The sequence below is a fragment of the Ruditapes philippinarum genome, unplaced genomic scaffold (genome assembly GCF_026571515.1).
Source record: "Ruditapes philippinarum isolate M1 unplaced genomic scaffold, ASM2657151v2 ctg780_1_1_1_1, whole genome shotgun sequence".
Lineage (NCBI taxonomy): Eukaryota > Metazoa > Mollusca > Bivalvia > Venerida > Veneridae > Ruditapes > Ruditapes philippinarum.
The window spans coordinates 157910-171391 of NW_026867221.1; the positions used below are offsets into that span (position 1 = coordinate 157910).

The 13482-nt window shown below is 32.4% G+C and overlaps 1 protein-coding gene across 1 annotated transcript in view; it reads right to left on the reverse strand.

The window, feature by feature from the left end:
• The window catches only part of LOC132735336 (synaptogenesis protein syg-2-like), a 78830-nt gene extending 65648 nt beyond the window's left edge, over positions 1 to 13182 (reverse strand). Inside the window, exons 1-2 of the mRNA XM_060722278.1 lie at positions 13031 to 13182; positions 12108 to 12455 (exon numbers count right to left, since the gene is read on the reverse strand). Coding sequence (XP_060578261.1) covers positions 12108 to 12455; positions 13031 to 13094 — 412 coding nt within the window. The 5' untranslated portion in view covers positions 13095 to 13182. The remainder of the gene's footprint in view (positions 1 to 12107; positions 12456 to 13030) is intronic.
• Positions 13183 to 13482: the final 300 nt, after the last annotated feature.

Here is a 13482-nt window from a genome sequence, read left to right on the forward strand (position 1 = left end):
CTCGAGGAACTGAATATTTAAAGATAAAAACGGAAAGCCGCCTAAGTGGAAAAAATAAATAGATAAAGAACAAATTCATAAAGAATATCAAAAAAAGACCGAAAGAACTGGCACAGTCGCAGTGTCAGCATGCTATGTGTATCTAAGTACTCCATAAACTGCCCGTGTTATTACATGTGGCAATATTGAAAAGTATAGACAGTAGAAAATTCCAGTTGTCATTTTTAAATGAATATATGTTTCTCATTAACCGGATATGTTACTAAAAATAGCGGTGCTGTAAAAATCTTCCCTCATATTGGGGTATCCCACACTCTACCTGAGAACTTCTTCACTCACTACAACATAACTTAATAATGTTAAACATTATGAGTTACTTCCCTTGTTATGATAGAAAGAACGCAAGACAAAAAGATAGAAAAAGTAAATTTCCGTGTTGGAGACAACGTGCAATGTGGTTTAAATGGAGAAAAGCGTAAAATTGTTGACATAGAGTATCCACTTGTAACCTATGCTATGTACAGAGTAACACTATTCATTGATAGGGAAAATTTTTACTCTAGTTCAAAAATTTCCTGATGATTTAATTATGTTCAAATCTGACATGTACAATCAATTCAGTATTCCAAAGAACATCAAGTGCAAACATTCAGCCTGAATCTTCTTATTTTGATGGCTTGTTTGAAAGTAATAAAAACAATAGGTAAGTAAATACACGTAAATCCGATTGGCGTTGTTATTTTATGTTGACCCGAGTTCAAGTCTACAATTGCAAACATGTATATTATTTTTTATTTAGTATTATGTTCTTCCAAAATAGTTGAAGTTTGTCAAATAGGTGTTCACTTTTTCATTTTATAGACCTATTACCATGACATTTTAATTAAAGCGTTACGGCACGAAAAAATACTAGTAAGACTCGTTTTATACGGTGACAGGACGGGTACACTTCAGTCAATGTCGTAATGTGCAAGGAATCTAACACTATGTGTCTCATTCATATTAAGACATTGCTGCTCGTAATAGTTTATCACATTAATTAATTATTACCTGGTTAAACACTACATAATCTTTAAATAAGCAAACAACAAACGATAAAACATCAAATGTGAGCATAAACGTAGTATCAGTCCCGTTACTAAATCTAACCAAAATAAAACAACATACGTGTGACCAGCTGTACAATATAAAAGGCGACTATTTAAGTTTTTGAAACCATAACTATGTCGCCAAGCACTATCCAAATCATATGAAACAGATGTTTTATGACAGTGCAATGTAACAGCTCTTTCACCGATGCGTTTTGTCTAAATGCGAAACAATTAGGAGGACATGACGTGTAAAAAAACTTACGCATGATTTAATTTTAGCCGGGTTTCATGATATTAAATCTCGATAAATTGCAGACAGCTGCACAGTCCATTATTTATTAATTTATTTATTGAGATGATTATGAAATTAACCAGTAAGTACCCATAGAGGCGTGTCAAAATTGTGATTTTTGCTGTCTTGTATGTTTATTGTATTGTATCTTTATTGGCTAAAAGCATATCTCGTATAAGATATGATTACTTTAATCGTTTAAAAGTCTATTATTCTTTATAATGTTTCAGAACCCCAGTCTTCTTACCGGAAGCTGCAACCATGCTGTATGCTACGATGAAAAAAATGCCAACATTTTGGAAGTTTTGTACTGTAGTCTGCTATGTAGGAGCACATTTGTCTTGCTGCACATTTGTCTAACGAAGTGTTCGTAAACATTCATATTTGCGACAAATTGGAAATGAGACAGATGTGTACAATACAAAGGACACTCGAAGCACATTTGTCTCATATTTTTCCATAAAATTCCTAAAAGGTAATAATTATGCCCATCTGTATACCGGCTACCAGCCATTGTTCTGTGTCTTCTGTATTTAAAATACCATTTAAAGGTCACTTCCGGTCAGTCAAACACTTCCTGCCTCTGCATAGGAGTCATATATCAAATTAAAGAATATCCCTGTTCTGCATGTCACAATGAAATTTCTCCAAGTGCAGCATCCAGAACCTAAACATATATGCAGCAAGTATATTCTTATTGTTATTAATTGTGATACGTTTATTTTTAATGCTTAAAGTTTTATAAATGATTTATGGCACCAGAAATATTTTTAGCAAAAACAAGGTAGTATCTACGGTGGAATAAAGGGGACATAGAATGTTCTTATTTATTACGTGCGCACACGATAGCTTTTACGTGGCCACGGTATACTATTATGTGCTCACGCGATAGCTATAACGTGCGCACGCGGATATGTACCCTGGCCGGGATCCTCGCATGCATAGTTTGACGCCCCGTGTATGTGTCGAATCTACAGCGGTTAGGGGCAAGTGGATTTTGAAATCACGGAGGCCCTTAAATGATCTATGGAAGAAAATAAGAAGACCATAATACACGTATTTTGTTTTCATCAGAAATATATGTATAAAACAATCGTCATTTTTCAAGAATTGCGGCTTTCAGATACACCATTGAAAAAGCACTTACAACATGAATGAGTTCCTAAAATAATCCGGGTAATGCCATAATTATGGAATATCGGGCAACTCAGAATCAGGCGAGACGAGACATTCCGATTAGACACGAAGTGAGGCATGAAATTGTAACACGAGATCTCGCAATGTCGAAGTATTCCGTACCACAAGATTTCATAAATGAATAAATTTTTAGATCGACTTTTTCTTTTTTGAAAAAAAGTAGAGGTATTGTTATAGTCGGGTCGGCGTTGCCGTTGCCGTTCCCGTCCGCAAACTTGTACCTGTATCATAACTTTTTTATTTCTTGGTGTATTGTCTTCATACTTGGCCACAACAACCCTTGGGACTAGACCTTTCAGTAGACCACACTAACCTTGACCTTCATCCATAAATGACCTTGACCGTCAAGGTTAAAAGTCCAATTTTTGCTTGTTCATGCTGTTATTGGCTGTAACTTTGTTATTTTTGAATGGATTGTCTTCAAACTTGAACATAATAATCTTCAAGGATATCCCTTAAAAATAACTAGACAGACCTTCACCTTCACTCATAAATGACCTTGATTTTGAGGGTCAAATTATTGAAATATTCATTTTTTTGGCTATTATTAGCTGTAACTTTGTTATTTTTGAATGGATTGTCTTGAAACTTGAACATAATTATCTTCAAGGATACCTCTAAAAAATATACCGAAAGACCTTGACCTTCACTCATTAATGACATTGTCTTTGAAGGTCAAATTATTGAAATTTTCATTGTTTTGGCTGTAACTGACTGTAACTTTGCTATTATTGAAGGGATCAACTTCATATTATAACAGAACATTGTTGTTTATCAAACTCAAATTTGCTTGGGCTCTTTAATGACCTTGACATTCAAGGTTAAATTACTGATTTTTTTCATATTTGTGCATTAAATGACCATAACAACAACAACAACAACGTATATTGCATGTTTCTATTTTTAGAATTGCGTGTTTCTATTTATAGATTTGCGTGTTTCTTTTTATAGATTTGCGTGTTTCTATTTATAGAATTGCATGTAACTATTTATAGAATTGTGTGTTTCTATTTTTAGAATTGCGTGTTTCTATTTTTAGAATTGCGTGATTCTATTATATAATTGCTTGTTTCTATTTATAGAATTGCGTGTTACTATTTTTAGAATTGCGTGTTACTATTTTTAGAATTGCGTGTTTCTATTTTTAGAATTGAGTTTTACTATTTATAGAATTGCGTGATACTATTTTTAGAATTGCGTGTTACTGTTTATAGAATTGCGTGTTACTATTTTTAGAATTGCTTGTTTCTATTTATAGAATTGCTTGTTTCTATTTATAGAATTGCGTGTTTCTATTTTTAGAATTGCGTGTTTCTATTTTTAGGATTGCGTGTTTCTATTTTTAGAATTGCGTGTTTCAATTTTTAGAATTGCATGTTACTATTTTTAGAATTGCGTGCTACTATTTATAGAATTGCTTGTTTCTATTTACAGAATTGCGTGTTTCTATTTTTAGAATTGCGTGTTACTATTTTTAGAAATTGCGTTTTACTATCTATAGAAATTGCGTGTTTCTATTTTAGAATTGCGTGTTTCTATTTTTAGAATTGCGTGTTACTATTTATAGAATTGCGTGTTACTATTTTTAGATTTGCATGTTACCATTTATAGAATTGCGTGTTACTATTTATAGAATTGCGTGTTTCTATTTCTAGAATTGCGTGTAACTATTTTCTAAATTATGTGTTACTATTTATAGAATTGCCTAGTTCTATTTTTAGAATTACGTGTTACTATTTTTAGAATTGCGTGTTACTATTTATTGAATTGCATTTTACTATTTATAGAATTGGGTGTTACTATTTTTAGAAATTCCGTGTTTCTATTTATAGAATTGCGTGTTACTATTTTCAGAATTGCGTGTTTCTATAAAAAGGAAACGTTAAGATATGTTTTAACCTTTCTATGTTTGCGTTTAGAAAAAGTAAAAAGTCGAGCGTTGCCCCAGCCCGCCCGGCGGTGGCTCTTGTTACTTCTTAAGATAGGGCAAGTATGAATTAATAAATATTCAAATAATGATTTCTGAGGAAGTTAGATGCTTGTAACCCAAAGAAATTCGCGATAAATTTTGTTATAAAAGAGCAGACTGTAAACAAAGTAGTATTTTGACTTCAATACAAAATTCTAAATCACTTTAACTGTACAAACTGCAAAAAAGCAGCAGATGAAAAAATGCTTCAGGTAATTAGCCAATAAGTAACTTTTTTTAGCTATAAAAGTATATCAAAAATAAAAAGCTTTTGAGGAATACAAATAAAAACATTTCTCAGGCATAATGGGCTTTTAAGTGATTTTATGTAGACTATAAAGGGAATACTACTTAGCGGTATATTACCTGGAATCAATTTCTTGTCTCGCGTCAACGAACGAGATGCGAAGCGAAACGCGAGATTTCGGCCAGATCGAAACGAGTGACGATATTGTATCATTCAATATCTACCGATTACGGTGTTCCGTTTGGACATAAGTAACATTATTGTCTCCCTGAACAGCTATGCACAATGGTACAAAGGTGACATTGAGATGGTACGATAGTACGATGATTATAACACGATAGTACGATGGTGAAATTACGATGATGCGATGACACGATAGAGAAAATAATATCGCGTTTTCATCATCATACCATCACAGCTTCATCATATCGTACAATCGTATTTTCACCATCGTAACATCGTCTTTCACCATAGTACCACAACGTTTTCATCGAGCCTTCGTTGTTTCACCATCGTACAATCGTTGTTTCACCATTGTACAATCGTTGTTTCACGTTCGTACCATTGTGTTTTCACCATTGCACCATCGCGTTTTTATCAACATACCATCGTACTGTCACCTTTGTACCATCGTGAACGGGATTTAGAATATTTCAGTGTACGCCTTCAGGTTAAGCCAATCAATTTCTTCAATTAGAGATATTATAATTAATACATTTGTAGTTCACTTTAGGTTTTCATAAAGAGGCATAAGCAAACCTATTGATGATTACACTTGACATGAGGTAAAACGGCGAACCTCGATTCTAAAAAAGAATTTCTGCCGTGGGGAAATATGTGACAAATATTTTTAAAAATGAAATGACACAAATGTGCTTTTTTGTCCCTTAAAAGCACTTGAGACAAATGTGCTTTCTTGCCCCTTAAAAAACTTGATCGGAGCACATTTGTCACACAAATGAGTTTTTGTGATAGACATTTCAGGTCCCATTTGTCACATGTGGGACAAAAGCGACCGCATCGGTCTTACGTAAGACAAATGTGCTCCGAGACAAATGTGCTCCTACACTGCTACTCTGTTGCCTTCTATCTGATTCTAGCCGCGCACGGGGATTGAAAATAGCAGAAAGAAAGATTGACTACAGGATCTGTGCGTTGGCAATTTTCGGGGGTAAAATGAAATCAGACGTTGCCAATTGCACTAAATGTCATCTGCTGCATACATGTAGGGACGCACTTGATTAACTTACGCGTCTAGGTCAGAGCGGTGTAAAGGCCTGACTGAACCAAATCATACAGAAAACATCCGCACTTTTACCTTGTGTGTGGACTTTGCGGTAACCAAGAATGCGATTCACTTTGTGTATTCGATTGTTCCTGACATTTTGGGATCATTTATACCTGGAGAAGGTGCTTGCTTTTTACGCAGGAGTAAAAGGAGATCAAAGGAGGCAACTTTTATCTGATTTTGACAGTCTCTTATATGACACATAACTTCCACTTTTCTAAGAATTTTTATGCAGGCGAATGATTATTCTTTAAAACAATATCTGGTTTTGAAACTTTAAAAGGGGACTGGCTATGTGCAATCTGGCACTAAAGTTTGCCAATTTATTTATTTATATAAGGAAATAAGAAAATATTGGCTTTCTTTTTGAAGGAAAAAATGTAATAAAATATTTTGAAACAAATTTAGAATTAGTCATGAACTGTAAAAATAATGTTTTTGGTGCTTTTTATTGACGACTCGCAAAACAAATCTCGTCATTCCACAGTAAAACATGCGTCTTATTCAAAATCACATAATACTCGGTTGTTTTTTCAGGCGAATTAAAGACATTGCCGGACGTCGTGCATTTCCTTTTGATTTTATTTTATAATCAAAGACATAAGAAGAAAGAACAAATTTCATTTTTGCATATTTATTTATTTCATTTAATTTAACTTAACATGTCAACAAGTTTTTATCTATTTAAACAATTTCATTTTATAATTACAAATTTAACTTAACAACCTTTTATTAAAATCAGTCTTACTTATTTTATTTCACCCACTCGTAACTTATATTCGTATAGCATTTTCCCGCCTTTATAATTAAGCATGGCAAGAAAAGCATATTAAACATGAAAAAATAAATATCTCGTGCAAAATAATTTACCCTCGGGTTACTAAAACAATAGATTTACTAATTGCACGTGAAAAACATTGAAATGACTGAAAAATACGTGCAAAATACTACTACACCTTCACCGATATTTTTATTTCAATAGAACTTTAAAGCTACATGCCTCCAAATGAGTAAAAATATTTCAATAAAATCAAATTTGAGGAAAGTGAACTAGGATGTAAGGAAAATTAAAAAAGTTTCAAGATTCAAGTAATATTTTACATATTGTATGTGATTAATGATTGATTTTTTCAGTATTTACAACTATATTTCTACTCCGTTACTAACGCGGTAAAGGCTATTTATACAAATTTTGACTACCTTTTGGTAATTTACATGGTTTGTAAGTGACATTGATTATGTGTTAATTGCTTCCTTTTGGTTTCGTCACAATGCTACACATTAAATACATTTTCAAAACATTCATGAATATTAGCATGAATCTGGAGGCGTGCTGCTTTAAAGGCACGGTGATATATGATGTAACTTGCTAAGAAAATGATTTTTGATAAAAAAAATAGAGGTATATTAAGATACATGTATACCGCAATATCTGCGACACCGGATTAATTTTTTCCCTGATATAAGCGCGTTTTGACGGTTTTTTGCCCCCCCCCCACCCCTTTTTGAGGCATCAAACAGTGAAAAAATGCCCTATTTAGGCCCCAAAAACTGTTTGTCGTTAGAGGAATGTTGTTAAAAAAGTGACCACTTTTTCGGCGCGGCCCCCGATCAAAATGATACATCAGGGGGTTGCCAGAAGGGGGATGCGCCCCCTTCTGTATGAGCGTTTTGAACGGGGGCGGTAGTCTCCCTCATCGCCAAGAAAATTTTTGACATGTGACAGGCTAAAAATGGCTTCAGGTCGATCTTAAGGTGACATGTAGCCAACGCTGAAAAGTCTTTTACTCTATCTCATTGCATTCAGAAGTTGCAGCACTTTGGAATCAGTTTTGATGGCAAAAAACAATGCAAAATCAATACGTTTAACTCACCCTTTCCTTTATATAAAAACAGTAATAGCAAAACATCTAACGCATTGACCATATATTTTATTATAGGTATTTTTTCCTTCATGATTTCGATGCATATTTAATAAAATTGTAACAAAATTCACCGTGTTGAACTGTTCTATTTCACAATTGTTATTGCGATATCGCGTGTTATAACAGATGTGTACGTCAAATCGGAGAATAATTAATAGTAGAATATTCAGCTCAGGTTATAAAAAGGCATACGTCTACTGAACAATACAAAATTCCAACGTAGAAAATCGAATAGAATCCATCAATACAGACCGTTCGATTTGTAAAAAAGATGCAATTTCGCCGCGCATATAGGTGGCGCTCTGACGTCTTAAGTTGGATGTTTAGAAAGAACGTAGACTTTCTTAATAAAATCCAAACGCAACACAGGACAATTAAAGAATTTACTTTCTCTTACGTGTTTTGAATATGAACCTCATCGATAGCTACCATAAAACATATTAATATGATTGTAGATGGCCAGGACACACGGCTTACATATACCATAGTAACAGCAACCAAGGGCAACACAAAATTTACAGATGCTTATTCAACAATAAATGCGACTAATTACATTTTGCGTTGGTAATTTCTTTAATTCTGCAAAATAAGTTGACGTTTAAATGACTTTAAAATGACTCTAAATGTTTACATACCAAAAATCAAGGTCTGAAATGTTGTCAAATTTTGGTCGGAAAGTAGCGAGCTACCTTTATTAATGTTTCCATGGTAAAAGGGTTCAATTTATTTTATATTTCATAAATGAAGATAAGGTTTTATATTAACTTAATAGCTTTTTTGTTCATTAGCATCTTACATTTAAGAACAAAACTCAGTTTTAGTGAACTCATGTCATCATAAGAAGTTTTTCTTGATTCTTTAAATGTAATATGTCATCTCTTTATTGTTTGTGTAGTTTAGTATCAGTTTGAATAATATCTTTTTACAAAAATGGTTATCACTTGTTCAAAGTATTTTTTGCATTGTTATATAACATCACTTTTCCACCACGTATGTAAAGATGTTTTATTGAAATATTTATTTTAGTGAAAAAGATAATCAAAACAGCCTGTGTCTTATCAATGTTATTAAGTTACAATGTTCCCATCACGATAATTAATCCAGAAACGTTAACTGAAATAAATATCGACAAGTGGTTTTATAACATATATTTATAATGACAGACATACATTGTAATCATTATTATGCAATTTATCAAATTTTAAGAAATGTCGCAATTCGAAAACAGCCGTTTATGTACGGTTATATCACCCGTCAGAAATCTTTATGAATAATAATATAAAGATCAAACTCCGGATGTTTGTGTCCGCTCTAGCTTCTTTGACATACCGTTCCACTTATCTACTAATAAAAAGGTTAAAACCATAATTTTCTTGATTGAAGTGTTAAGCGTAAATGCACAAGACAAAGTCAATACTAAATCATTAGAGTTGTTGCCGGAGGCTGGTCTAAAATCAGTTTGACGTCCTGTAAAATAAAGGATTTAACTCAATACAAGACTGGAGCAATACCTCTAAACCCTTGCAGAAATCATGATCATAACACATGTTTTATATTTTGGAGCTTGTGAGACGAACCTTAATTGACGTCAGTATGGGAGCCGCCATTTTGAAATGTTACAACGTCAATATTTTGACTATATTTTTTTAAAAAGAAGGATAACATGCCTAGAGATATTGACGTCAGGGTTAACATGACATTAATTTAAATGATTTTACTACTTTATTTACTAGAAATGAAATATTAAAATTTGGTTGAACAGACGAAATTTAAATTTCTCAGATATTATTAGTTCTGTTTCTTAATTTTTCCTCCCAAAAACATATTATACTGCGTTCAGATCTCATTACATTTTCTTGTGCACAGTTTATTTTAGTGAGAACTTGCTGAGTTTATTTTACACAAGATCTGAGTTTTAAATTTTGTACAAAATAACGAGAATACTATCGGAACATAATAGGTACCCTTAGTTTATGATGTTCAATAGATGTCTAATATATTATATGAAAACTGATGTGTTTAATTGATATAATGATTATAATTTTAATATTCTCATATTAATCAAGTACATATATGTATTTATAAAAATCATTGCCTACCGATTCCCTATATGTTGGTGGTAGAAACTGAGTTCACTTACCGAAACACGACAGAAATGCTTAGAAACACTTACATTTCTATATGACTTTGCATGGAAAACTTAAATATGCAATTTTACCGGTTTTTCTTCGGCCGAGTATATTCTTAAAGGAACTTCTTGCTTATTTATATGTTATATAGAAATAGAATCAATTAAAAAAACTAAATTTGTGCACATTCTGATATGCGTCACTTTTAATCCTTGACTACATATAAAATAGTAGTTTTAAGCTTGTGACGCACTTCCATGTCCCGACCTCGGGGCTTTAAGCCTTCGATCTACTTTAAAATATCTGTCATATTTTGCGGTTCGGATCGGAATATCCGTCCCGAGGTGACCCGCCCATGGGTCACAATGAGTCTAATATGCAAGAATATAAAGTCCTGAACCATATCTTAACCCATTCGCTGCCAAAGGGATAGCTTATGCCGTCCCTATTATTTCGTTGTAGTTGCCATATGGACAGCTTTTGCCGTTTCTATAATAATAATAATAATAATAATAATAATAATAATAATAATAATAATAAATTAATAATAATAATAATAATAATTATTATAACAAATATAAACAAAATTATACCATCGACAATAATTATTTTTATACTAACAGATTTGGAAACATATATAATTATTATAATACTAATAACAAATAATAATAATCATATTTAATTTAATTGATAATATAGTAATTTCTTCCATTTAATAATAAACCTCAATTTATTCATGTTCTCATATACATTTTGAGAAAGTACCTGTCACATTCGAATGTATAGTTGATGGAGCTAGCAAGGAAATCGGATAATCGATCTTTAAGGTAATGAATCTGAATGAAGTCATTTTCACACTAATACAAGCGGACACAGGGTCCGACACTCGGAGTATGCCACTACTACCGGTTTTGTGGAGTTAGGCCTTGGGCTCACAGAAGCCAGTTGTAGATTCCGATATATCACAATGATTATTCCCAGTTGATTTTGGGCTAATCGCCATAATTCACTAATATACACCTCAATGACACACTTCTGCATGGGGACAAAGGGTCTGACATTCTCATCACGTAACGATATCCAGTTCTGCGGAAATGAGTCATTGGCCCTTTGAAGACAAATGAAATTCGGATTTTCAACTTAAGTGGCTATTTGCAGTTGATTTCTGCTAAAAGTCGCAAAACACCAAAACGATTATTTCGGACTTAAGGTCCGACATTCTTAGTATCCAACATATCCGTTTTCGAGGAACATGCTTAGGGCAGACCGGAGCCAACTTGAATTATTTCCATGCCTTGTAGTCAGTCTTTACTTCTATTAATAAAAGTCTGAAATTTGGTATTTCTAGTCATCAAAAAGGCCCAGAAATTAAACCTATAAGTGATAATTTTATGGAAGGACCTTGTAATCTTTTGCAATGGTTGGACTGTATTCTTTCCGACTAGACCCTTGAAATGTTTGTATAACTTATGGTTCAAACCGTTTGAAATTATGCTTAGATAACGATGATAAATTGCGTTATTATTTTATGTATTAAAATTAAAATGTTATCAAATATACATTAAAATGTTTAATGATTATATATTGCAATTATTTTAAATATACATTAAAATGTTATTAAACTGAACTATAAATGAGGATAGCTTGTAGAGCTGGTATCTGATTCTGGCTAGCCGTAATATTTAGAAACGAATTATGCCTATATGGACCAGCTTGAGTATGCTCCAGCTGTTCCGGCACTGTGTCTAAATTCATGAACTTTAAAACTTTTGTGAGATTTTAATATTTAAAGGTGATGTCTACACTTTAACTTAATGTAAAGTATTATCTTAATCTCGTGCTTATGATGTTATATATATGTACTGAAAGATACAAATATAAGGACTTTGATAGTGTTTATTAAAATCAATTTTAACTATCCGATCTGTTGCTTGTACAGTAAACACTTAATTAATGTATTGAGTTTTACCTTGAACATATATAGTATACGTTGCCTCTTCCCTGCCAGTTGTAGTAAATCCTATAAGACATCTCCATGTATCACCATCATAAGCACGTGTTATATTTTTGATTGTCCATAAAAGTTGTTTATTTGTAGGACAGGTGTAACTGTACAGTGTTGGATCTGGTTGTTTAGCAAAAACAGAACAATCTGCCAGCAAGGATCCTGCTATACCTGCTACTGACGCCGAAGTCAGTGTGTATGTCTGAACAGTTAGATATCCAACATAAGAACATGTCAGAATCAACGGAGTATTCTCAGCAACGTTTTGTGTGGATGGTATCAATGTCACGTCCGCATTTATGAAGGTAGAATCTTAGATAAAAAAGACAGATCGTAAGGAAATAGATTTTCAGTTTTGACATAACATCTTTATACTTTACGCAATTATAAAAAAAATGAAATATGAAATAAATCAACTGCATTAAAATATATATTATTTCAACATTTTAAGCTGCACTCCAATACTCCATCAGAATATTTATACACGTTTATCATATACAATATACATTTTTTTGATTATTCACTTTCTCATTTTTTGTTTTGCCTATTTTGAATTTATGTAACAATGAAACAAGATCAGATTCTAAATCACAAAAGTTACCTATAAACCAAGTCTTAAATATTCAATATAAGTTTTCTGAAATAATATCCAAAACTCAATGGCACATTCAAATAATAACACACTGACATATTTTCAACATGAATAAAGTAGGACAGGTTTTTTTGCCTCTTAAAGACAATACTTATATCTATAACATCACAGAGTAATTTATTTTTGCAAGAAAGTCGAAAATAATATTTGTTTATGATTATAGACACACCGACACTTGATATAAATGTTATTTAAACTCACACTAAAAGTAAACTCATATCAAATATGTCAGTACCTGTTATGACGGTTATGATAATTCCAAAAAGAAATTGAACTAAATTGTATTTTAAAACACACATTTTAGAGTAAATATTCCAGAACAAATGCTTAATTAACTTAATTGAATCATCGTTTATTTGACTACAACGGGCTAGTCATACTTAGAACGATTCGATATTTATACTGGCAGGTTTATGTGATTACAATTACTTGTATTTGATGTTGTATTAAGTGAACTTCCTGGTAAGAACAGATTTTGTTTTTGCGCAATACATACCGTAAACATATACAAATCTTGATTATTTGTTGGTTGGAAAAAGGAAGATAAAATATGTAGATTATAACTATCTTTTATTCACAATTACAATAAGAAAGCTGCCAATGAATCGAAACAAAAATCTTTTAAAGCTCTACTCTGATTTTATTGGCCAGTCAATTATGAATATATTATAGCACCCTTTAAACACC